This window comes from Manis pentadactyla, chromosome 10, assembly GCF_030020395.1.
Source record: "Manis pentadactyla isolate mManPen7 chromosome 10, mManPen7.hap1, whole genome shotgun sequence".
Taxonomy (NCBI): Eukaryota; Metazoa; Chordata; class Mammalia; order Pholidota; family Manidae; genus Manis; species Manis pentadactyla.
Window position 1 is genome coordinate 102,904,442 of NC_080028.1, and position 26,421 is coordinate 102,930,862.

At 57.4% G+C, this 26,421-nt stretch overlaps 1 protein-coding gene and 1 long non-coding RNA gene across 5 annotated transcripts; one reads left to right on the plus strand and one right to left on the minus strand.

The window, feature by feature from the left end:
- Positions 1-800: 800 nt before the first annotated feature.
- On the minus strand, positions 801-26,201 carry AMZ1 (archaelysin family metallopeptidase 1). 4 transcript variants are annotated; one of them, XM_036932994.2, is made up of 7 exons: positions 25,766-26,201; positions 14,138-14,663; positions 12,476-12,640; positions 8,734-8,862; positions 8,260-8,426; positions 7,531-7,707; positions 801-3,510 (listed from the first exon to the last, which is right to left on the minus strand). In XM_036932994.2, exons 2-7 carry the CDS (start codon positions 14,439-14,441, stop codon positions 2,953-2,955), a joined length of 1,500 nt encoding a protein of 499 aa, XP_036788889.2. In that variant the 5' UTR covers positions 14,442-14,663; positions 25,766-26,201; the 3' UTR covers positions 801-2,952. The 4 variants fall into 4 exon arrangements, with proteins under 4 accessions (XP_036788889.2, XP_036788892.2, XP_036788893.2 ...); XM_036932997.2 differs by lacking the exon at positions 25,766-26,201 and adding an exon at positions 20,839-20,952 and having other exon boundaries at positions 14,138-14,557; XM_036932998.2 differs by lacking the exon at positions 25,766-26,201 and adding an exon at positions 20,839-20,923 and having other exon boundaries at positions 7,531-7,638.
- LOC118936133 (uncharacterized) lies at positions 21,046-24,535 on the plus strand. The gene is made up of 3 exons (XR_005034137.2): positions 21,046-21,182; positions 22,120-22,393; positions 24,251-24,535. It is a non-coding gene; the product is annotated as an uncharacterized LOC118936133 (long non-coding RNA).
- Positions 26,202-26,421: the final 220 nt, after the last annotated feature.

The window sequence follows — 26,421 nt, forward strand, 5'->3', positions numbered from 1 at the left end:
TCCAATCAGAGCTACCTGGGTCTGAATTTCAGCCCTGATGCTTCACAGCCTCGAGCAAACAGCCAGACCTTTCAGCTTCCTCAACAGTAAAGTGGGGTGAGGGCCTCAGCTGCACCACGATCAAGATGTTGGAAACCCCCTCATACTTCGAAGGACTTGTTCAAAGGTGAAGGTTATTTGCAGGGAAGCTTTGCCCATCTTCCCCAGGCTTGGGTCCTGCAGGCTGCCCGCCCTGCACCCGCCTATCAGGTGGAGGGCAGCTCCTGGTGTCCCCTCGTGGACCGTGCGCACGCGCATTTGTGTGTGTGTGTGTGTGTCCGTCCCTCCCTGGAATGCTATAGCCTCTCCTTTGAACTTTGTGGGATCTAAATGCAGACTCTGCTATGATGGCAGCTGTCTGCTGCACCAGGGCACGTTCATCCGCCTCTGAGCCTCTTTGGAGTCCACCCCTCCCGGAGAGGTTTGACTCCGATGTCCCACAAGGCCATGTTAATGGGGCCACACCCCTCCACGCTGACTCCCATCTGCAAAGTGGGGGCCTGCTGAGGGGCTTGTGCCCATCCGGCCTACGTGGAGTGCGGAGAAATGTGGGATGATTCTCCTCAGGCTCCTCTGAGTAGTTTGGGCTTTGGGGAGGGAGCAGGCGCAAAGCAGAGCCCAGAGGAAGGGAAGCAGGAAGGGGGATTTGCCCCCTGTTAGGCTGGGGGTCTGCTCCTAGTTTTGACTTGTGTATTTAAACTGCCTTAGAAGGCCTGTATAGGTGTCCTAGGCCACACCTCCCACACAAACCATGATACAGATAATGTCATGACCCCGACACATTTTTAGTTCCATTCAAGCCCCTCTGCTGGGCTCACTGAGATGTGTGTCGGCAGGCGAGAAGACCCCTCCTTCCGACTCTTGGGCTTCCAACATATACGGAGAGAAATGGACTTGGCACATCACCATGAATAAACCAGGTCTGGAGCTTGAATTTGGGAAGATCTGTGAACTGACTTTGCTGGAGGAGATGGGGTTTGTTATCCCCTCCTCTGCTGTAGCCCTCTCCCCATTGCTCTTCGCCCCCATCACGGACGGACTCTGGGCTCACGTTTGAGCCGAGGAAGGAATCCGATCTCTGTTCCTAAGCTTTATTTTCAGAGTGTTCCTGCCAGCAGCTGTCCTAAAAAAACTGCACTCCCCCTGCAGAAGTGAAGCCCACCAGGGGGGCTCCAGGGGCTCGCCCCTTCCCTCTTCAGAAAGCTCTGGCCAGGCCCAGCATGGGGATCCCTGCAGCTGAGCAGGACCCCCTCCAGCTCCATTCTGTCTTACCTCCTGCTTAATCTCATGTCACTCCAGTGATGAACCTTCTGCAGAGGAAGAAGGAAACTGGAGAACAGGTCATATCAGACAGCAGGTGTGCCACCCACTCCCGGTGGTGGACAGTGGGGCAGGCATTTCGTAAATGTCTTCCCATCTCATAGGCTTTTCTGCCCCCCAAGAGGTGGAGTCTGTGTGCCCTCCCCAGGAGCCTGGGGAGGCCTTTGTGTCAGCACTGGAAGTGACACCCAGGAAAGGCCGCACCACCTCCATGTGACTCCCGAAAATCCCCCCTTTGGAAACCAGGCGCCACACTGTGAGGAAGCCCAGGCCATGTGCACAGGTCCCCAGGCGCAGACCTTCCCACCGAGCTCTGCCTCACGGCTGCTTCCTGAGCTACACAGGCTGCAGGGTTTTAAGGCCTGAGGTTGGGGTGGCCTGTTCTCATCTGTAGGCACCAGGCACTGGCCTGCCTCTGCAGGGTCTGCCCGGCACTTCGGCTCCCTCCTTCATCTCCGTTTCCTCCTGGGTCCCTGTGAAGTACTTTGAAGCCAGAGGGACCTGGGACAGAAGAGCTGCATGTGCTTCTGTCCACCCAGTGCCCCCGTGTTCTCTGGGACTAGGACCCCACACTCTTGCCTGGTGGCAGATTACAAGGGCACTTCAGACATTCTTGCTTGGTGGGACTCTCCTAATTGTATGTTTGTACTTTGTACTGTTTTCTTAGAAGGCCCTCAAAACTGTATATGCTGCCCACAAAACGGGTGAGTCGCCCTGTTAGTGCCTCTTCCCAGATGGGAAAATAGCTGTGACCCCCCTCATCACGCCACAGGAATTCCGCTGTCAGAAGTGGACCTGGCACTCCCTAGGACTCCTACGCTGCAGGCAGAGGCAGCTTCTGATACTGAAAACAGTTAATTGATCAGGAAAAATACCAAATGTGTATTACATAACAGGAAGCAAAATTTGACAAAATGAAAGGGAGACAGACAATCCCCAGGCTTGGCTGGACATCACAGATGGTATCAGTAGGGACACAGATGCTCTGAGGCACTGCAGGCCCCCTGTCAGAGAGCTGTCCCCAGGGCAGAACTGCTTGGTTTCAGCACTGCAGGTCACAGCAGGCAGCTGTCCCAGGGACTCTGCCTCACAGCGCCTTCCAGCCTGTCAATCAGATGCCTCCCTTCCTGCAACACCTGTCAGCCCCCGGGGGCACATCTCCAGTGAGTGGTGACACCACATGAAGCACCTAAGGGCCCGAATGCATGGGTGCCACAGAAAGCCACCCCCCATCCTCGGAGTGGATGGAAACAACGCCCTGCCCGCCCTACGAATGCAGAGCCAGGCTGCGGCTTCGGAGAATGAGATCACAGTAGCTGAGTCCTTGTGCCTGTCACCCCCGACCTGAGCTCCAGCTACAAGGCTGGGGCCTCGCAGGCCCAGCTCCTGCTGCCTCCTGCCCCCGGGGAGCCAGCGCTCTGGGGGCCGAGTCACCCTCTGCTGCGGCCCCAGGCAGGACATAGGGTCTTCTTCTGCCTCCCTAGAGACCTTTCCTCCTGAGCCCTTGCTGGGCCCACGGCACCCTTGGCCGCTGCACGTCACAGGCATTGGTGTCCAGGGAAAGGCAGGTGCTGGCACACTGCACGGGCCGCACTAGTTCTCTGCCGTTCTCCAGTGGCTTGGGGACGATCCCACCTTGGCCGGCCTGCGTACATTCAGCTTCCTCCTCAGGGAGGAGAAGGTGTCCCCCAGGACCCTGCGCAGCCCCACGCCATCTTGGCCGCAGGGCGGGTCCCGCCTGGTGGCCGGAAGCTGCCCCGTGAACATCTCCCACCGGGCAAGGGCATCCACAGCTCTGTCCACCTGCGCCAGCTCCTCCTCACTCACGTCCCTCTCCAGGGCCTGGATGCACATCGCCAGCCACTGTCCATGCTCCTTGATGGCCTCCACTGGGGTCCCAAGTGCTGGTGGGCCCTCCCAGGCTGCTGCCAGGGAGCTCAGCCCATCCTCAGGCTCGGGCCCCAGGGAGAAGATGTGGCTCCACGTGTCAGGGGTGAGGGGCTCTGACGGGCTGCTGCCAGGCTCTGAATCACTCTCACAGCTCAGGCCAGAGTCCGCACTGCCAGGCAAGGTGTCCTCTGACACAGACGGCTCCCCTGCCTCCTGCCCAGGCCGTGTCCCCGCCACTGCTTGAGTCCAGGTGTAGAGTCTCTGAGAGAAGGAGACACAAGTGGCTTTTCTCTGCAGGTCACTTACCTAGTCCCTTACCTAAGGGGACCCACTGTTACCCAGGGGCAGGTGTCAGGATGGTGACACAGGGCCCTTCAGACCAGGGCCTTCCAAACACTGGTGCCAGATGGACCAGCTCACGAGAGCCCACAGACAAGCTTTCAGGAGTTTTGCAAGCCAGTTGTTTAGCTCAGCCACTATCCAAAGTTAAATTATGTAGAGCTTACAATTAAATTTTAAAACTGTGTTAAAGGGAATAAATTCTCAAAACTCATCACTTCCCACATGTTTTTACTATGTTTGACTATGACCTCTGCTCTTGGTTATTTCCTCCTCTTGGGTCTATGGACAGACACCTCTAATGGTGAGCTACGGCGTGTCTCTTCCCACACTGCTTTCAGTGACAACTTGGACTCAGCCCTGGTGACTTTTATTCAGCATAGTACTGGAAGTCCCAGCCATAGCAATCAGAAAAAAAAGCCATCCAAATTGGTAAGGAAGAAGTAAAATTGTCAGTATTTGCAGATGACGATACTATATGTTAAACACTAAAGACTCCACCAAAAAACTATTCGAACTAATGAATCAACTCAGTAAAGTTGCAGAATATAAAATCAAACAAATCTGTTGTACTTCTACATACAAATAAAACAGAGAAATTAAGAAAATCCCATTTATAGTTACATCAAAAAGAATCAAATACTTAGGAATGAATCTGACCAAGGAGGCAAAAGACCTCTACTCTGAAAACGGTAAGACCCTGGGGGAAGACACTGAAGATGACACAAGGAAGTAGAAAGCTATCCCATGCTCCTGGATTAGTATTGTTAAAATGGCCATCCTGTCCAAAGCAATTTACAGATTCAGTGGGACCCCTATCAAAATAACCAATGGCACTTTTCACAAAACTAGAACAAGTAATCCTCAAATTTGTACGGAACCACAAAAGACCCCTAATAGCCAAGGCAATCTTGGAAAAGAACAAAGCTGGGGATATCATGCTCCCTGATTTCAAACTATTCCACAAAGCTACAGTAATCAAACATTATGGTTTTGTCACAAGAACAGATTCATAGACCAATGGAACTAACAGAGAGCCCAGAAATAAGCCGACAGCTACATGGTCAATTAATATATGACATGGGAAAGAAGAATGTGCCGTGGGGAAAAGACAGTCTCTTTGATAAATGGGGCTGGGAAAACCGGACAGCTATGTGCAAAAGAACAAAATAGGATCACTGTCTTACACCGCGCACAAAAATAAACTCAAAATGAATTTAAGACCTAAATATAAGACCTGAAACTATGAAATTCAAAAAATTCATAAAAACCAAAAATTCAAAGAAAACATAAGAACTCTTGGACATTGGCCTTAACAGTTTGTTTCTGGATACATCTCCCTAGGCAAGGGGAAAAAAAGCAAAAATAAACATGCGGGGCTACATCAAACTAAAAAGCTGCACACTAAAGGAAACAGTCAACAAAATGAAAAGGCAACTGCTGTATGGGAGAAGATATATTTACAAATGATATATCCAATAAGAGGCTAATACCCAAAATATATAAAGAACTACAACTCAACACCATAAAACAATCGAATTAAAAATGGGCAGAGGAATTGGAGATATTTTCCAAAGAAGACATAGCAATGGCAACAGACACATGAAAAAATGCTCCACATCACTAATCAGGGACATGCAAATCAAACCACAATGAGAGACCACCCCACATCAGTCAGAATGGCCACTATCCAAAAAACAAACAATAGTGTTGATGAAAATGTGGAGAAAAGGGAACCTTCACACACTGCTGGTGGGAATGTAAATTGGTGCAGCCACTGTGGAAAACAATATGGAGGTTCCTCAAAAAACTAAAAATAGAAATACCATATGACCCAGCAATTTCACTTTTGGAAATTTACCCCCCAAAAAAAACACAAGATCACTAATTGGAAAAGATATCTGCACCCCTATGTTCACTGCAGCATTATTTACAACAGCCAAGATATGGAAGCAACCTAAGTGTCCATTGATAGATGAATGGGTAACGTTTGGTACATATAGGCAATGGAATATTACTCAGCCATGAAGAAGGAAATCCTGCCATTTGTGACAACATGGAAGGACCTAGAGGGCATTAAGCTAAGTGAAGTCAGAGAAAGACAAATACCATATGATTTCACTTATATGTAGAATTTAAAGAACAAAACAAACAGACTCATGAACACAGAGAACAGGCTGAGGGTTGCCAGATGGATACAAGGATGGATGAAATAAGTGAAGGGGAGGAAACTTGATCTGGGCAATGGTTACACGAGTGTACACACATGTCAAGATTCATTAAGCTGTACACTAAGATTTGTGTGTTTTAATATATGTGCCCTCAATTAAAAAAAAAAACATTGGCTTTGCTGAGACCATTTACACCATGGACATTGGCAGATACTGCAAATCAAATGCCTTGATGGCATTTACCAGTATGCTGCTGGTGGGTGCAAAGACAACAGAGACCTTTACCGGCCCAGCCTCAGTCAGCTGTTGCCTACCAGCGAATCCTCAGGGGCTGTCCCAGCACCCGTGGCCTGCCGGGGGCAGCTCCCCTCCTCTGCTCCTCAGCCCCTCCATGTCACAGAGGCTCCCTGGGGAGAATGGGGCTGCCATTTCAGGAAGCACACCGGGAGCTTCTCCCTCCCCTCTGACTCGGGCCTTCACCCGGTTGGGAGCCTGGGAAAGGCCCCCTCCCTGCTCAGGGTGGGCGGATGGGAGTAAAGCATCAAAGCCATGACAGGAGAATCCTGGAGCTCTGCAGATGCCCGGCCTCCCTCCCTGCACCCTGAGGTTGAGAGCTGGCGGCCCTTGGCCCTGCACTGTGGGAGCAGCCCAGCTCCGTGGGTGCCCATGGGGGCCGATGACCATGCTCTGAGGACCATCACCAGCCCTCTGCAGCTGAGGTGCTAGGCCTGGGGCGGCCTGGCCTCCCTCTCCAAACCCACAGGCTGATTCCGCCATGCTCCTTGGCATTGCTTACCTTGGAGTCACTCAGAAAAGAGGCCTGCGGGAGGCAGCTCCATGACCTGGAAATGCCCAGCCTTCTAGTTCAGGGGGCCTCAGGGTGGGGCTCCCATGGGCAGCACCCCTGGGAACCCATGAGAGATGCGAGTCCTCACCCACCCCTGAGATGCCGAGAACCCCTCCCCACAGGTCTATCTCCTGGGCCGTTCACCAGAAACAAAGCTCCCTGTGGCCAGGCACCCTGCCTCCAAGAGGAGGAGAGAGGGGCCTCCCTCCCCAAACCCCAAACACAGTGAGGTTCGTGTAAAGCTTTCAGCTTACACCGTTTGGTTTTAAAATTAAGCTGGATAGGCACTATGCCTTTATTCGAATGAAAACTTTTTTTAAGTTGATGTTTTCATCCAAATGTGGGTTTAAAGGAAAAATAACCACTACCTGCTTTCGAACTTGAAACTCAGCAAAGTGTCTGAGTTTGCAAACAAATCTCCCCAAAGGATAAGGCTTCTTCCCGGCAGGACAGCAGACAGGCCCATTTCCCGGCACCGCCAGCCTGGGCCCCACTCCCAGCAGTGCCTCGTGCTGACGGCAGAGGGCGGCATCGCCCACCGGCCTCCTGAGCACGGACGGCGCTGCCCTTCCAGAGCCTTGTTTAGTCTGGTCCTGCCCTGCTGCTCTTCCCGCCCATCCCCCAGAGTGAAAGCCTTGCTGGGGCCACCACACAAGCTGCCGGGGTGCGGGGAAAGCCCCCTGGCTGAGTAGGTGGAGACAGCGCCCGGCGCGTCCAGCACCTGATCAGAGCCCTGTAAGCGCTCCCTCTGTACTGTTCTGAGGAATCGGCCTGCCCCTCGGCCCCCCAGCCCAGTGCAGCCGAGTGGTAGCAGCCCCGCCACTGAGTGTGGCAGGCCGACCAGCGGGGCCTCAAAGACCTGCTCTCCCCCTGAGGCCGTGGTCCTCCTGGGGCCTGGGGGCGGCCGCCCAGGACATAACTCACCTTGTACCTGTCCACAAGCTTGAAGCCCAGGACATGCTGCAGCTTCCGCAGGCAGACGGGACAGAGGTCCAGGGGCCGCCGCAGGACCTCGTCCAGGCTGAGCGCCCCCTGCATGACGCAGCGGAGCCAGCGGCAGTGCCCCAGGCCGAGGAGGTGGCAGAGCTTGTGGCACGTGACCTGAGGGAGAAGGCCCACCATGCCCTCGAGCCCTACCACTCCGCCAGACCCTGGACACCTGGGCAGCCCCACCAGGAGCCTGAGTGCCCTGGGGCAGGCCAGTGTGCCAGCAAGTGGCCCCAGCCCCACCCTGCTCTGGCCGCTGACGTCTCTGGTGCCCCAGCACTGGGGCTGTACTGGGCGCAGGGGGAAAGGGGAACTGGGGGACCAGCTCTGGAGGATGCCCGGGGGAGCTTGGGTGTCAGACACGGGTGCATATCCCAACCCTACCACTCCACAGCTGTGCGACCTTGGGCAAAGGGATTGGCATCTCTGTGCCCTGGTCTCTGTACTCCCTAGAGTGATGGGCTGTCCTCCTTGTTGTGAGGACTGGACAGTGTAGCCAGCTGGACACAGGGTTCAGCACTGTCTACTTGTGTCCTGTCTGACCCACATCCTGAGCATCTTCCCTGAACCCACCAGAGGCCCCACCCCCATCCCATCTCCTCCCACCACCTTTGTGGCACCCATGGCCCAGATGCCCGCCCACAGTCCACCCAGCCCTGCCCCCACCTTGCAGCACTGTAGCATCCCCAGGACACTGATGTGCAGGGTCTCTTGGTCCTGCAGGGGGGTCTCGGGACCATCTGCCGCCACCTCTGCCAGGGCCGGATCAGAGGCACAGGGCCCCAGCTCCAAGAATTCCCCTGAGAACCGGGCAAAGCTGCAGATACCCACTTCTGGGGAGAGGCAGAGAGACGGGGGCTCAGGCAGCAGGCTCGCTCAGGGGGCCCATGGCAAAGCTGCCCCATCCTCAGGATGCAGGTCCCGAAGGCCTGCCAGTGTGTCCACATGAGGTGGCCTGGGGATGGCCCCCTGCCCCAAAGGAGCTAGACCAGGGGCTCCCAAGCAGCTGTTTGCACATTTGTGCCTCATCCTCCCTGGAGAGAGAGGAGGAGGGTGACCCGCTTGTGCTCCTGTGCCCTGGGTGCCTCCCCCCACCACCACCAAGCCCAGGCTGAGGCAACACCAGGGGCCCTGGCTCACCGTGGCCTGGGAGGAACTTGCCGAAGGTGAAGCTCCAGGCCTCGCAGGGGTACAGGTCGGACAGCGTGAGGCCCAGCACGCACAGGGCGTCGCCCGGCTTGCTGCTCTTCAGGAAAGCCAGGATGCCATCTGCGGGGAGAGCGAGGGGCAGCGGGGAGGCGCTCTCACCCTTGCTCTGTCTAGGCCCAGCCCTTCCCAAAGAGGGGCACAGCTCACAGCATGCCGCAAGGAACCGCGAGTCTGAGGCCAGGAACTCAAGGCGGCTGACCTGTGCAGAGCATGGCAGGGGCTCCACCTCCCAGGTCAGCAGCTGGGCTGAGGGGCAGGAAGGGGCAGGGTCCCATGTCCAGCATGGTCTGGACAGCTGGTTTGGACCCAGTAGTCCAAGATGCCAGAAAGGCACCAAAAAGGCCACGGTCCAACGACACATGCTCAGGACCACATGCCACCGAACTCACGGCAGAGCCGCGTGGGCAGCTGACGGCTGGCCCCAAGGATGTCGCGACCTGGTCCCCAGGACCTGCAGGAATGCCTCTGGCAGAAGGGGCTTCGCAGAACCTGGGAAGTGGTTCTGGATTTTCTGGCTGGACCCAGTGTAGTCGCCAGGGGCCTTCGAGGCAGGAGGGGCAGCGCGGCCTAAGGCGCTGTGGCCCTGCGAGCCCCAGAAGGAGCACCTCTGCTCACTCTGATTTTAGTCCAGGGACACTTCTGCTCCAGAGCTGTGGGGAATGAATGTCACCAACACTTGCACTGACTTGTCACAGCAGCCATGGGAATAATGCTGCCACCCGGCGTGGACAGAGAGTGCCGGGGACACAGCCCGGACACGACCACGTCCTGCAGGCGGAGGTGGGAAGGGGCCAGGGAGCCGCCTGCGAAGACCAGGAGAGGGCCCCGTGACCAGAGCAAGAGGGGAGGCTGGGAAGGGGACACAACACACATTTCCAAGGGGTTTTACATAGGTGGGAGCAGAGAACCAGGTGGTGGCTGGAGGGGCACGCAGGGCAGAGGGGTCCAGTGGGGGAAAAGCTCTGTGGGCAGAGAGTGGGGAGGAGCCAGAGCGGGTCTGGGTGCAGGCAGAGGCGGGGCAGGGAGGAGCTGGCCAGTCAGCCCCTAAGCCAGGGAGCACAGTGCAGGGAGGGGGCAGTTCCCCCTTGATAATTTCCTCAGCAGAAAAGGTGAGGACCCAGCTCCTAGTCACGCACCTACGAGAAGACCACTCAGGAGGTCTGTTTTCCTGGTCACACTCAGACAGGAGATGGATTTGCCCAGGTGTGGGCAGGAAGGGGGGTGAAGGCGGGAAGTGGGGACTGCGGTGGATCAGGGACAGGGGAAGGCGGTTGGCCCGGGTGGGACCTGAGGGAGCAGAGCCCTTAGAGCAGGGACGCAGGGCTGGGCATCTGGGAGGAGGGGCTTCGGGGAGCTGCTTCAGCCCCAGGGGTGGGGAGCACACTGTTTGCTGCTACTGATGACAAGCCTAGTGTAGCGCTGGCCACGGAAACACAGTGTGAGCTGGATATGGAACTAAATTTTAAATTTTACTCATGTTAAAGTAAAACAGATCAAATTGATTTTAACATACTTCATTTACCCTAATATATCCAAAATATTTTCACATAGAATCAAGTAAAAACCAAGATGGTTTACATTGTTTTCCACCCCAAGCCTCCAATCCCAGTGAGCATTTACACTCACTGCACACCTCGCTTCTGACCAGCCACATTTTATGTGTTCAACAGCCACACGTGGCCCGTGGGTCCTGTCCCGGGCAGCTCAGGCTGGGCTGTGACCTGGGGAATGGGGTGACCATGCAGCAGAGGCTGAAGGATTTCAGCTCTTAAGGTGGCAGTGATGATGATGGTCATAGGTCAAACTGTGTCCCCAGAAAGATGGGCTCAAGTTCTAATCCCCAGTGCCTGAAATGTGACCTTATTTGGAAATAAGGTCTTTACAGGTGTAATCAAGTTAAGATGAGGTCAATAGGGTGGGCCTAACCTATATGCAGACGAGAAGAATGCAGAGACACACAGGGAGAAACAGTGAGACAGCGGAGGCAAGGTGGGAGAGAGGGAGCCACCAGCTCAGGGACCCCGGGACTGCCGTTGCTGCCAGGAGCCGGGAGAGGCAGGGAGGAGCCTCCCCCTCCCCCAGGGAGGGCCTTCTGAGAGCAGGGCCGTGCCCACACCGTGGCCCAGGCATCCAGCCTCCCGCCCCGGGGGAGAACACACTTGTGAGGTTTTAAGCTCCCAGTTTGGGGCACTTTATCAGGGCAGTCCTCGGAGACTCACACAGTGAACTAGACCAAGTAAATCTGACCCCCGTATCCTAGGCTCTGCTGCTCATTGAAGCTTCATGAGCCCACCTCTTTCCCAGGACACCATGCAGCCCCTGAGGCATGGGGCAGCAGCAGATGGCTGGGCAGTGAGGGCGAGGAGTGCAGAAAGGTCGTCTGCACCGCATGCACCTCAGTGCTGGGGTCTCCAAGCACCACAGCCCCTGGGCAGCTGGGATACGAACAGACACTGGCTGCTCCCAAGTCTCAAGCACAAGTCAGGTGGGAGCTACACCAGGTCCGCTGGCACCACACATGGCATAGGGGAATGGAGGAGAGGTGCGGAGGCTGGGGCTTTGCCCTCTGAAAGGCAGGGATCCTAGGCTCTGCACTCGGGCAAGAGCCAAGGGAGGCCATTGCTCCCTGGGCCCTGCTCGGGGAGGTGGGAAGGCTGCACCCAGCAATCAGGAGGGGTCCAAGCGACCAAACCTGAAGCCTGGGACACAGAAAGGAACCATCGGGATGAACCCACCCCAGCCAGATGGTCCCTGTGATGGACCACTAGGAATGGGGACCAGACCCCACTTTAAGATAACCAGAAGCCGAGTGAAATGCACAGAACAGCTCCTGAAAACCTCGGCGGTGGGTGAGGAGTTGGCTACAGGGGCAGTGGGGAAGTCAGCGGGCAAGGCAGACTGCTCACAGGTGGCCAAGGAGACCGTGACCATGCCGTGCACTGTGTGTGTGCGCCAACACCCAGCAGGAAGAATTGTATTCTATGTAATTATGCTCAATAAACATGACAAAAAATCAGAGAGCTAGTGAGAAATCAGAAACAGGATGAGGATTGCAGCCCAAAGAGAAAGGCTGAGCAGTTTCTGAGATGGGGGAGGGCAAGGGGATGCCCCTGACGCCCTGTCTGGCTGCCCCACCCCGAATCCCTGGGGCAGCAGGCAGCCCAGGGGAGCCTCATGTCTGTGTCTCAGACGCAGCACCTCATGGGCCTGGCAGAGGGAAAATAACATCCTCTCTGGAGGAAAACTACATCATCCCCAGCCATAAATTCTTCTAAGAGTTAAACTAATGTTTCCAATAACATGTCCAGCTAACAAAAAAAAAGTAAGTCCCACCAAAAGGCAAGTTTACTGACACAAGATTTACAGGAACAGCAGGTGAGCCACGTGGCTCAATGTGTGGGTTTAACAGCATGTGAGGTGCAGTTAGAGAATTGGGAAATGAGGCTGAGAATAAAGTGAGGATGAGATACTGGGAAGTGAAAGGAGAGAGTGAGAGGGATTAACATGCATCCAATCGGAGTCCCGAATGGGAGGCTGGTATTTGAAGAAAGAATGCAATTTTCCCACCAACGATGAACTGTCCGTCAGCTCCTTCCTCCCGCCTCCTGGAGAGGCCTGGGCGGAGTGCAGTGCCTGCACCTGCACGCTGACCTGTGGCCGGCTGCACACTCACCTGTGTGGAGCTGGAGCCTCTCCGAGTGCGGACTGGGACGCGAGGAGCAGCGAATGGACGCAGCGGCCACCGAGGGCAGGCACCTGACCTGCAGGCCCAGGAAGAAGGCCTCTGCGCAGCTCCGAAGGTGGTCCAGCAGGACGCCTGCCGGCCCCTCACTCAGGTCTGGGGGTGGAGTGGCACGTCAGCCCTGCAGGGCCCTGCTGGCTTCTCGGGACCCCGCCTGCCCACACCCGGGACCCAGGGTTTCCTGCCAGCACCATGAGGCCAACACGGACCCTCCTTCATGGAGTGGAATGCCAGGCATGGGAGGGACGTGAAGCAGCTTTTTAAAGGGGCAAAAAAAGGAGGGAAACAGACAAATGGTCCATGCCCAGAGGAAAGAGCAGGAGTCACAACTCTGGGACGACTGGCCTGGGAGGTGGGGAGCCAGGGGCACGGGAGGTCATCCAGTGCCCTCAGACCCTGAGGCTGGCCAGGTGTGGGCAGGGCACAGCGGACCGCAGGAGCGAGCAGCCAGAAACAGCCCGCTGGCTTAATGCTGCACAAAGCCAATGGGGAGTACAACCAGCTCAAAGTTTAGAGGGACAGGGACCAAGGTGGGCAGAGCCCCTGGGCCAGCCCCGGAGCTGGCTAGCAATGTAGACCCCCAGGCCACCTCGGAACCAGAACCTGCATTTAAGATGACCAAGCATCAGCATATTAGTTTGGGATATGCTGCTCTGAGCTGATGGGGGGTACGGGGAGCCATGCAGACGGGTTTGGAGCTCTTTGGGGGCAGATTCTGCAGGTGGAGATGGCAGATTGGCCAGGGTGGGTTATGGAGAACTAGGGGCACCTGCAGGCTCTGGTCCCCAGGTGGGATCTGGGACAAGGCCCCCCAAGTGCAGCCTCCTCTGGCTGGCCGCTCAGATGCTGCCCTGAGGGGAGGGGCGGGACACACCGACTGTCAGCTCAGGCCTCTTCCTCCGCCCCAAAGCCCAGTGCCACACCTGCCTTGCGTGCCCTCTCTGCCAGCCTGGGGCCACCTGCCCTTGGCCTTCAGGGAGGTACAGCGACCCTCAGCTGCAGCACCTGGCCCCATGGAGAACCCAGCCAGGCCATTGCTATCCTGGGTCCACACAGAGCCCTCATGCCTGTGTCCCCAGTCTGGGCCAATAAGCTCTGGAGGACAGTGGCTATGTGGGGGCTCCCAAGCTGTGGGACCAGCCAGTCTCCCAGCCTGAGGCTTGGTGTCAAATCACCTCTACCAGTGGCCAGTTCTGCATCTTGGGCAGACCAAGTGACTCTCCCTGCCTCCCTTTCCTCACCTGCAAAGCGACCTGACCCTAAGCCCAGTGCCCCGTGGAGGCTTATGAAGCACCCAGAACAGTTCCTGGCACAGCGCTGGCTTCAACAGGTAGGACCAGGGTGTCCTGTGTGGACCAGGCGGTGACACAGCCACGAGGGTCCTGCAGCCTGGGGCTTTCTGAACAGTGATGGGGGCAGGGTGGGTAGAGGGCCTGAGCCCCATCCCCACCCCAAGCCCCCAGCACCATCCCCCCTCACTTCACCTAGTGCTGGCTGTAGGCTCTGGTCCTCCATCGGGGCCGTGGGCTCTGATGCCACCCCCAGCTCATACCCACTTGCAGCCCTGTGGGGTCCCCACCCCCAACCAGGTACCTATAGGCTGCAGGTAGACATGTTTCCGAGTTGGGCTTTGCTTCCTAGGCAACAGGGAGGCGTGGAAGCTCTCAAAGTCCTCGGGGGCCTCTGGGCAGCTGAGGAGCCAGTCGAAGGCTGTGTGGATGAGCAGTGTGCAGAAGAGGGTCCTCTGTGGGTTGTAGGCCTCAGCCAGGAAGAGCCTCTCAGCCGGGGAGAAGGTGGCCACATAGAGCTGCTGCAGGGCAGGGCAGCTGGACACTAGCGCATCCTTCAGGGCCCGGGGGCCGAAGCTGAACTCCTGGGCTGGCCGGCACTGCAGCATGGCGGGCCTGGTCACTCTGGGAAGCCCCTGCTGCGGCCCATGAGCCACCCAGGGGATAGCCACGATTGCTTCCAGAACTTTCCTGAGGGCTGATCAGAGCAGCTGCCAAGGGCTCCCTGCAAACGGACACTAGGCTGAGGGCCCACGAGGCCTGGCTCTGGCTAGCGTGGGGCCTTAGCAACAGCGAGAGGTGGTGGAATGGAAGCCTCCAGGCCCAGCGCCCTGCAGAGGGTGGGGAGGAGGGACACGTAGCTGAGTGACACAGCCTGTTCTCTCAGGTGAGGCCAAGAGCTTGGTGGGGGATGAGTGTTGTTGAGGGGGCCAGTGGCAGAAGGATGCTGTTTTTGCCTCTGGCAGGCTGGGTGAGTCCTTAATACAGCCCCAGGCATGGGGAAGCACCCTCCCGGCAGCAGGGACACCTACTTCCATGGACCCCTGAAAGGCCCCAGAGCCACTTGAACCCCCAAGGGGCATGCAGGCCAGTGAGGACAGCAGCCCCAGTGTCCATTCCCCCACTCAGACTCCCCAGCCCTCGGAGGGAGAGGAACTCAAAGAGTGACCACCCCACCTTTGTGCTAAGCCCCTGTAGAGCCAGAGAGGCCCCTCCAGAAAGAAAACTAGCTGCTCCTGACCTCTCTGATCACCAGGAGCACCCCATCACCTGGGGCCACCATCACCTCCTGATCCTGGCTCCAAGCCATCCTGGAAGGGGCCACATGTGCCTGGGGACGAAGCCCTAATCCACGTGGCCAGGCCAGCCAGGAGCTGCAGGAATGCGGGGGGAGGAAGGCAGCCCCACAGCGCCCAGACCCAGAAGCTTCCCAGCACACGCAAGGGGTGGGCACAGTGCCAACCCCCAAAGCTATAAATAGGGAGATGTGGGCAACAAAGAGAGTAGGCGGGGAGGGGGTATGGGGACTCAGGGACGGATAGATGGGCTGGGGACGTCTGTCCCCAGTGACAAAGTCACTTTACAAATCGGAGTTTTCCTTTCAAATGGGGAGCAAGGCCTGTTGCATCCCTGTGCTGCTCAGAAACAATGCTTCCGCCCAGCACGCCCCCCCATGAAACTGCCAGCAAACAGCTGGCCCTGGTGCCAACCACTGCTGGGGGCTCTGGGTCTCAGCCAGACACACACAATTGGGGGCCCTCCAGAGGCTCACACAACAGTGAGGAGGAGGGGGTTACTGAGGAAGAAACCAGCTAGAACTCAGGGAAAGGAAGACACACAGAAACAGCACCCAGAGCGAGGCAGAGCAGCGCTCAGTGGAGAAAGCGCTTGCCTGGTTCTTAATTTAGCAAGTCAAGCCAGATATGCAAAAACCCATCTCTGCAGACTACAGAGTTGTGAGGCCTCCCAGCCCAGTGCGAAAAACAGGAAAGGGCCTTGTTCTGAATGAAGAAATGTGCTATATATTCCCTTTACTATCCTCAATTTAGAATATTCTTCCAGAAAATGTGTATGTACATCCTCATATTATATACACACATTATGTATACATATATGTAAGTATATACACATATATATATACCAGCTGTTCCTCTACGTATAATTTATAAATTTTTCTCTGGAAAAATTATATGTAATTTGACCAGAGGTTACTTTATACATATCTGCATAGATACACATATATACACATATATTGCCCAGAGGTAAGTGCTGGCTTAGATGAGGGAGGGGGCTAGGATTGAATGCCCAGGAGGACCCCAGCACAGAGCCCTATGCTTTTCTTTCTGCATATATATTTTATAAATTTAAGATTCAATTGCACACATGATCCCATATCCTTTTGGCTTAGCATATTATGTGCATTTTCCTGAATGCTTCAATGTTCTATTAAAAAAAAACGCCGTGGTGAACATCTTTGTACATAAGTCTATGTTTCCATTTCCTCAGGAGAGATTCCCAGGGCAGAAGATAATGCATGTGGGTGATGAAGGAATCATGATTTGCACTTCCAAACTGCTTTCAAAAAGGTCATGCCGATTTATAACCTCACCAGCCCCTGAAGCACTAGGTCGTCAGCAGCAAATAAAAATTGCCAAGGGCACTGGACGCCCTCACTGTGCTCCAGGCAGAGCTTCACCACGAACGCAGGGGGATGTGTGGATGGCTACTATCCCCATTTTCAAGAGGGTGGCAGAGTATGATTACAACGCCCTTAACCAAAGCCACACAAGCTCGTGAGAATCAGATGGGATTGGAACACACTGATTTTCAAGCACCAGATTCCCACCTCCAGAGCAGCAGGACCCCCATTCTCAGGAGGCCCTGCTCAGAAACCCGTCCCCATCAGACTCCAGGGCAATATTGGCGATTTGCAACAGGATAAGCAACCTGTTCCTGGACTGCAGGAAAGACATCAGATATGTGAACACCAGGACCAAATCCCGTCGCATCAGAAAGGGTCACAGTGGGCAAGTTCTCCAGGGCCAGAAAGCCTGCATGGTGGAAACTGTGAGGACAGAGCCTGTGAGCTAGGACCTGAGACACCAGATCCACACTTCCCAAGGGGGCCGGGAGCACGTGTGGCCTCCCTCCTTCACTCATTCACTTGGCTGACAGTCACAGAGGCCTCCCACCAAGGGACCTGCCCAACGCCCGTGGATAAAACAGACAGAGGTCCCCGACCTTGTGGAGTTTAAATTCCAGAGCGATCAGACAGTATGCAGAGTGCTGTAGACAGTGTGTTAGAAGGCGGCCAGTGCAGGAAGCCGAGGCTGAGCCAGGATGGAGGGGCGGGTGGGTGTGCCGGGGCCAAGGTGTCTTTTTCTAGAGGGTCACCAGGGGGGCTTCAACAAAAAGGCAAGATCAAGCACACCGTCCAGAGGCAAGGGGGTCAGGGACCTGAGGCAAGTGTCCCAAGTGGAGGGGCACAGGCACAGGGCCTGCTGCCCACGGGGAGAGCTGGGGTGCACGCTGCAAGCATGTCTAGGCAGCCTGTCTCCCCCGGGCCGGTCCAGGGGGCTGGGCACAGAGAGTGCTCTCTGACCTTTCACCCCACTGTGCCTCAGTTTCCTCCCTGGCACAGTGGGCTTGGGACCACCTGCTTTTGCCCAGAGAGCAGCTGGACCCACCAGCAAGGAGGCGGTACCCAGGTCCTGCACAGCCCCAGCCCTGTGCTCAGGGAGCTGCAGTGAGTGTGACCCACGTGCCTCTCACTGCCTACTTCTATGTCTGGAAGCAAGCTGGTGACCCTGCTCTCCCCAGGCTGCCCACCAGCAGCCTCCTAGCACAGCGCTGCAGCCGGGGCTTTCCTGAGAACAGGTTCCTCTGAGTAGTTCCAGTAACATCACAGTGGTCAGAATGATTCCCTCTGTGACTGGGAGGAGTTATAAATTCATTCTCTGGAGCAGCCAGGGTCCTCCCAGAGGGTTTGTGTCAGCTTGTCCAAGGAGGTGAAAATGGACAGACTGATATTCCCAGGCCACCCAGCCACACCTGGTCAACATCCCTCCCCAGGGGGCCCCATCCCTGCTCCTCTTCCTCCATCTCCTGGCCACAGGGGGGCTCTCTCCCCACAACCCCCCAGAGATCACTTTCTGATCTAGCATTTCATCTGACCCCACAGCTACCTGAAACATAGCTACCAGGATGCACCCATCTTACAGCCAAGAGGACTGAGGCTCAGAGAGGGGAGCCTTTGGCCGGGCTGCACAACTCACCAGGACAGACACGGCTCTCCTGACTCCTGAGAAAACACCTCTCACTCTGGTCCTCATTTGTGGGACCTTCTCCTACCCCCAAAGGGTCTTTCCTGACAGCACCCACTCCCCTTATCACCCAAAGAGCCGGCTCAGGGGTGTCCCTGCCAGAAACACCTCTAACCCTGGCAAAGCTGCAGGGAAACGAAAATGCCACCTTTTCTCCAAAATGTCAAGGGTTCTGACACATCCATCACAGGTGAGACTTGGGCCCAAGCTGTAAGACTCAGGCTCATCTCAGCCATTCTAAGAGGACCAAGTCACGCAGCTCAAGGAGGGCCCCACAGGTAACTTGTGCAGGGTCAAGGCCTGCGTGCCCAGCCGAGACCCACAGCATTTCCAAAGGAGGCGGTCCTGGTGCTCAGACTGTGCTTCGCCTGGGGCCCTCACGCTCCCACACCACTGAGGACCCCCAAGCGCTGCTGTTTACGTGGGTTGTATCTATCAATGCTACTGCATCTGAACTTAAAACCACACCATGTGGAACAAGGACACAAAGTCCTGCCTCTGTTAGCATCACACATGGAGTCACGTGGCCTCTGGAAAGTCCATCCTCCACTTTTGAGGCAAGAGACAAAAAGACAATGTCCCAGTTGTGAAGACAGTTCTGACCTCGTGGGTCCCGGGCAGGGTCTTCCAGCACAATCCCAGAGCTGCTGTTTCCTCTCCAAATCCTCTTCCTTGGAACGTTTGTTTGCACACCCACGAGCAGGTGTGTGCTTGGAGCATCCACGTAGGGGAAATGGGCATGGTACAAGCCAGAGAAAGCCCACAACACCCTGCCTGGCAGCCCGCGGACCCTGAGGGAGTGGCTGCATGGCTTTGGACAGCTGGTGGGTCAGTGGAGTGTGAGGCTGCAGCCTGGGCCTGAGGGCCTGAAGTCCCTGCCCTCCCAGGCAGCGCCGTTCCCTCTGGGGCCCGGAACACGGAAGTCCGGCCAGATAGCATTTCGTCTCACGAAGCCTGTGTGGCCACATTCGTCTTCGTGGGTTATTAAGGGATTCCTCCCAGATCCTTCCAGCCTGACAGGTCCTTTCTGCACAAGACCACTCCCTACACAGGAGCAGAACCTGGACTTGGGCTGAAACTGTGGCCACGGCCATGGCCGCCAGCAGGTGCCACGGGAGGTAGCCACAGTCAGAGCAAGGCATTCTCACCCTCTCTGCTACTTGCCAGCCTGTCCACCTTGGCAATGGTGAATGCTCCAGAAGAGAAACCTCCAGAACTGGGGCTCCTGGCTGTCCTCCGGCTCTGCCCCATCCATGGCACCCCTCCACCTGTCAGGACAGTGGCTGACATGCACAGAGCACCTGCATGCACCCAAGCCCCACCTGCACCATCTCTTTTGAGCCTCACTACCTTGTGACATCACAGGTGCTGTTAGGGTCCCATGTCTCAGATGGGGAAACTGAGGCAACAGTCACACAGCTGAGCAGTGGCTGGACCCAGGTTTGGAGCCATGCCTCGCACCAGAGCTGAACTCCCGGTGTGCAGATGGGGTTGCATAAGCAGAGAAGGCCTCACAGGAACACCCCAGACATCTCGTCTAAGAAGCAGTGCTGTCTCTGCCCTGCGGCCGTTCACACAGAAACTCCTTCCCCTCCTCCGGGGCGCCCGGGCCTCTGTTTTGCTCAAGGGCTGGTCAAGGGCATGTCCTGATACAGGCCACTTCCTCCCCAGGGAGGGTCTGCCAGCAGGAAGGTGATACTGTCAGGTGACCAAGGGCAGGCTGCCCCTAACCTCGCAGTTTGGGACACTTGTCCACCCATCTGACCGGACAGATGTCCTGCCGTTGGGCAAGAAAGCACATTCTGGTCCTTCTTCTGAACAGGCTGCAAAACACACCAGCAGCTGCATCGCGCGGGTCATTAGCTGCTGGCCAGACCTTCAGGGCGGTTGCAGCAGCCTTGCCCAGCAGAGAGACAGAAAAGGTTTGGGGTTTCACACTTCTCAGGTTTCCATTCGCTAGGAGCACGCAGCGCTTGGACCGCAGCGGTGAAGTCTGGGTGTCCCACCCCCGGCTTCCTGTTGCAGCTGTGAGCTCCACACACTACTGTTCCTTCCCTGTGCTGGAGGGCGGGAAAGACCTCCCTCCGTACCCCTCGCGACCCTGCAGCTTAAGCTAGGCATCTCTGGGATCCCACACCCTTGCTCTCCTGGCCTGCTCGAGCTGCCTTGTCTTCCTGAGCACGCAACGGCCAACTGAGCCTCATTCACCAGCACCTGGGCAGTCGCTGAGGCCCCCTCCGCCTGCACAAGCTGCGAAGCCGCCCCGGGGTAGGGCCTGGCCCTGGGCCCTCCCGCCGCGGTTCGCTCCATCCCAGGACAGCCAACAGCGCCGAGAAGCAAAAGGCCAGGAGGGGTCGCTGAGTCCCTGCCCCGCAGGCCCTGCCCTCTGTGGGCCAGCCCAGGCAGTCCCGACCCTGGCGCGGGGTACGGGGTGTGGCATTGCACCAAAGCCTTCTCCGCGCCGGTCCCCGCATCCGCCACCTCCTGCCCGGCGCCTCCGTGTCCCCCCGGGCCCCGTGCACAGGCGCCCGCCGCCCCCCGGGCGTCCTCGGGGCGTACGCGGTCAGACCCTGCGCTCTCGACTCTGAGTGCCGGCGGCCCCCTCTCGGGCCCCGCGCCCCGGCCCCGCGCGCGCCTCCCCATCCATACGGCCGGCGGCCCCTCTTGGACCCCGCGCCCCTACCTCTCAGCCTAGCGCCCTCGTAGCTACCTCCGCCGTGCAGAGAACAGCGTGGGCACTTGGCGTGGGCCCCGAAAATCAAGGAGGTCCCTGCGTGACGTCAGCGCAGAGGCCCAGGGGCCGGGGCGGAACCGGGCGGAAAGTGCGACGGGGCGCAGGGCGGAGGGGAGGCCGCTAGCTGCGCGCCACACCCGCTCCTGGCCAGCTCACCGAGTCCCTAGACACGCCAGACACTGAACTCTGCTGACTTCTTGAAGAGCATGCCTGGGACACCCTTGACACTACCAGAAACAGCTGCGGGAGAGTGGGATGAGGACCGAGATCTTACCGCCAAACAGGTGAGACAGGTAAGCCGGCTAAGGCCGCCAGGTGAAAGGTAAGCCGCTGGTTGTGTCGGCAGAGGGCTGGCATCAGGGGCAAGTGTAGAGATGCAACGTCAATTCATGACACAGGGCAGAGCCCGGCCACCACCCGCCCTGGGAACCTCCTCCTCCCTTGCAGCCCCCCAGTAGAATGTCATGCCAATTTATTTGGAACTTTTTATGCCAGGCACACTATTCTAAATGCTTACACATATTATCCCATTTCAGCCTCATGACATGCCTGTAGATAGCTATCTTTTTGTCCCCATTTTATGGATGAAAACTTGAGGAGTAAGCGGGGAGATGAAAGGCCCAGATGGCCCAGTGGAGGCTAGTCACACACACCCCACCTCACCCCAGCCCCGCCGCCTTGCCCCAGTTCTGTGCTGGGCTCCAGGTCAGGACTGAGGAGGCGCAGAGAATAGGCGAGGCAGGCAGCAGGCACCTATGCCGCCCTCAAGGTCACCAGGGGAGCCAGGGAGAGTCTCCCTACCTCCTGTTGGGTCAGCAGCCTCCCAGGAGAAGTTCCCCGCTGTGCTTTTGAGAGGCAAGGAGCTCCTCCCCAGTGGCCTTCCTGGCTGGCTTCTGTCCCCTCCCCAATGGGCTGGGGGAGTTGGCCAGAGGGAGCGAGGTCTCCAGACACACACCTTGGGTGAGGGCCACCTTTTCCCCTGGCCCCAGGTCACCATGGCTGGTCAGTGGCTCCTACCCAGGCCCTGCAGCTAGCAGCCATGAGGACAGCAGCCTCTCTGTGCAGGGCCAGCTGTGAGTGTGGCTGCAACCCCTTGCCACCACCCCCGGGTGGGACAGGACTCCCAGGACAGGGAGGGGCCCCCAGCACGAAGGCCGGCATTCTCACCCGGCTCCAACAGGACTTGTTCCTCAAGCTGCCCTTTTTCTCTTTGAAAACCTTTATGATAAGGGCTTTCTTTGAGCCAAGTGTTGCCTGGGCTCCGATTGCCAGCTTCCCAGGCCTCCCCAGGGAGCCTGCCCACCGCTGCCTGCCTGGCCTCATTCTGAAGAAATGCCCCACGGATGGCTGAGGGATTCGTCACCATCGCCCCCACCATTTCAATGGAATGTTGTTCAGACCTTCAGAAACTGTGCTGTGACAGACGTCCACTGACAAGACTTGGAAAATTCTAAAAAATACAGAAAAACAAAAGAGAAGACCCCCATAATGCAACCATCAGGAGGTAACCTCTCTTAACTGGTTGTGAGACATCCTTCAGATAATTTCTTCCCTCCACATTTAAATACACCTGTGAGGAATTTATACGGTGTGCTCTGTTCAGCCAGCAGCTTGGTCCCCTAACACCCTCCCTGTCGGCAGCCAGAGATCAGCGCCCTCAGCCTGTCTGCACGGAGTTTTGTTTGTTTCACGGATGACTTACCTGGTTTGGGACATTTTGGGTTTTCCCCAGTTCCTCAATATTTATATATATATATATAATCTGTGAAAATCTTGTTTCTATAAATCTCTTTTGCACAAGTATCTGATGTTCCCCCCCTTGGAATAGATCCCTACAAACAGAGTCAGGCTCACAACGCCACATTTTGACACACGCAGCTGCAAGGACTTTCCGGTTGGTAACTGGGGGCAGAGCGCTCAGAGCCTGAGAATTGCTCCCTGGATACCGCCTTCCCCAGCAGTGCAGCCCCTGGTGACTGGGAGGGGCGGGGGCAGTGCAGCCGTGTCAGGCCTGGGGTCACATCTCCTGTTTTTGGTTGCCCAGTTAGCACATGAAATTGGAAATCCAGATGCACCCCCTGCTCATTGAGAAGGATCCTCGCCCTCAGTTGGGGGGTGCCCATGGCCGGGTCTCTGGAACACAAAGGCAGCCTGCTGACAGCCAGCCGGGGCCACCCCTGAACACAGGTCACACTTGTCTCAGAGCCCAGACCTCTCCTGTGAAGCCACCTCATCAGAGCCAATTCCAGAAATGGGTGGTGACATGGAGTCCCATCCTTCCAGCTGGATGGACAAAGGATGCCACCCCCACCTTCACACGCCTGCCATCCTCTGCCCGGGCAGATCCGGGGTAACAGATTGCTGTGTGGCCTCCGCACCTCCCTGCACCCCATTCCCCAGTAGTGGCTAGAGTGGAAGCCCCCACTGGCCCCTCAGAATGGGATCGCATTCAGAATCAGGATCTTGCAGATGTAACTCAGGTGAGAGCCTTACAATGCGGCCATCCTGGGTTAGGGAGGGCCCTGCATCCTCGCGGTGTCATGAGAGACAGGTGTGGGGGACCCAGAGCACAGAGGGAGGCGCCAGGTGACAGGAGGCCGGATGTGGACCCAGCGCCCACAGCCCCTGAGCCGGAGAGGCAGGAAGCACGCCCCTAGAAGCTCTGCGGGCAGCAGGCCCTGCTGACACCTTGATTCCGGCTTCCAGCTGGCCGCAGACCTGGGAGAACGTTACCATTGTTTTAAGCCTCCAGCCTGTGGTGACTTGTTACAGCAGCCTCAGAAAACACATATGAGTTGGAAAATAAGAAGAGGCTTCATATGGTGGTTATAAGGATTAGAAAAATACACAACCATGGCGGATGTTCTCAGTGCCCAGTAGGTCCTTGGAACATGGCAGCCATTTACTCAGCAAATGCTGAGACACCTGTTAGGCCAGGTGTGGGCTGGGGCAGGTGCCTGGCCTGAGGGTGGGTGTCGGGGGTCCTGAGGGTCAGCCCACACCCTTTCCCGGTGTGTGTGTCTCTCCAGGGGCATCCTGCTCCTGTCCCCCTCTATCACTGTCTCCCTCCCTCCGTCCCATTCTCTTCTTCATGTGGTTTTCTGTGTGCAGGGGCCAGAGACAGTTCCCACATGCTGCTTCTCCAGCAGGAAAATGGGGCTGGGCACGAGACACAGGCCTGCTCCTCGGGAAGTGGCGGCCATGCCCGGTGCCATCTGGGCCTGTTGGGTTCAGTCTGGATTCTGGGCTTCCTCAAGGCACCCTCTTGAACTGGTCATTGCCCACTCAGGCCCTGGGAGACCACGGCCCTACACTTTGTCAACAACGACAGCAGCAATAATAATAATAGCTCCATCCTCAGGTGCCTGGAGTGGCTTGGACATGTAGGTTTCCAGGACTGTGACTGCATCCTGCTCAGCCCTGACAGCACGCACTCCAGACAGATGGGCTGCTCCCCGCAGACCCCCAGTTTTTCAACCCTGAGACGTGGCCACCACTCGCCCAGCTCGGGTTGTCATAGGGGCTGATGGGCAGGAACATGGTCACCAGTGGGCACCTGGAAGGCTCTGGCCCAAGGCAGCCTGCCCAGCACGCGGCTCGTCTCAACTTCGGTGTGGCAGGGATCTGGAAGGCTCAGGATTTGCAGATTCCGTAAGTGGGCCTGAGGCCACACCACCGCGGTTTGGGATGTCCTCCGCCCCAGAGAAGACTCACCGGCCTTTCCTCATCCACCCTGTCACCACAGGGGAGACCGGGGAGGCCTGGAGTCCTGCAAGGCAGAGCCCCAGGCTGGGAGGCTGCCAAGTCAGGCCCATAAGGGCACAGGCCATGCCAAGCCCTGCCCGAGGGTACCAGCTTTGGAGCCAGTCGCGTCTTCAGAACACATGGTCCAGAAGCTTCGCCAGCAGGCACAAGGTAAGGGTCAGTCAGGGAAGGTGGTGGGGGCAGGATCCTGTGTGGGGCCAGGGTCAGCCTGAAGTGGCCTGGCTACAGGGACAGGCTGGGCCAGTGTCAGCATCCTGAGCCATCAGCTCCAACTCTCCCACCACCCTAGCAGGGAGGGCTGAGCACTGGCAGCGCCCCCTCCTGGGCAGTGGGTGACTGCTCCTGAGGCTCTGAGCTGCCGAATCCTGGCGCCCCGCCCTCTCCCCAGGGGCAGCCCCAGGAGACCTGGGGCCTTCTAGCAGGGCCTGCTGGGTGGACGGCACTCCTGCCCAGCCTGGACAGAGGAGGAGCCTGCAGGGCTGGGGATTCAAGCCTTGCAGTGTAGGGCCTGCCGAGAGCTCTGAGAACACACTTCTGCTAAGGACACACTTGGGCAGCCCTGGGGCCGTGGGCACTTCCCCTTTGGAAAACCCAAATCTCCCCCCACAGCCCTCCCCCTCAGCGTTTCCAGCAAATGGTCCCACATTTCCTCTGGCACCAGGGAGCTCTGGTCAACCTCTGAACTATCTGCTGACTGCCCCAGGCCCCCCACCCCCATGTTTCCTCCCAGCCACACATCTACACCCAGACAAGCCACATGCCCCACCCAAGTCTTTCAAGGACATCCCTTTCTCTCAGGATGGTGCCCCCAGGGCCCTGGCTGCCTTGCCCACCACATCCCTCCCTCACCAGCTGGCAGCTGCCCACCCCCAGCCCTGTCCCATACAAGCACCCTCTTCCTACCTGGGGGCCCCTCTGCCTGGAAGGCACCTGCATCCCCCAGCTGGGTTTCCCAAATCAAGACAAAGCCACAACCTCATACAGGGCCCCCTTCTCTTCTCCCGGCCACCCCTGACCTGTGCCCAGGGCCCCCCACCCCATGCTGAGGCTTCAGGCCCAACAGCTACATCTTCCCAGGGGCCCACCTGCCACACGCTTCATACATGATTACCTGGTCAGTGGCTGTCTTCACCCGAAACGGCTGGGAGTCGGGACGGCAGCCACATGGGTCTTCCTTCTGCCAGCGCCTAGGGCAATGCCTGGCCCACAGCAAGTGCATGGGTGGGCTGCCACGCACCCCATCCCTGTGCTCGCCCGGCACCCCTGCCCTGGCATGGCCCTGAGCCCACCCCATGGACACAGCTGTCTCCATGCACACATGCACACACATGCATGCTCAACTCACACCCTGGGCCCAGGGCCACCCACACACGCTGCCCTGAGCCCTCGCTCCCCGCACACTGACACGGCACACACACAGCTGGGTGTGCTTGCTCACACTGTCCCTGCCACTTCACTCCAACGGGCATCAGAGCTGCTGTTTGCAGCCTCTGCCTGCTGGTGTGTTTGCCAAGCAGTTTCCATGGCGACTCGTCTTGGCTCTGACAGCAACAGACGAGTGCAGGGGAGACAGTCTCCATGGAGGGGGCAGGACTCGAGATGTGTCCTCAGGCTCCCAGGCAGGCACAAGGGGGTGTTCCCACAAGGAGGCTCCAGAATTTCCTCTGGTCTACAATGCTAGAGCTGCCTTAGGTCATTCATTCATTCAACAAACCTGTGCTGGCTGCAAAGCTGCCTGATGCCTGGGCCCACCCCCAACACGGCTCA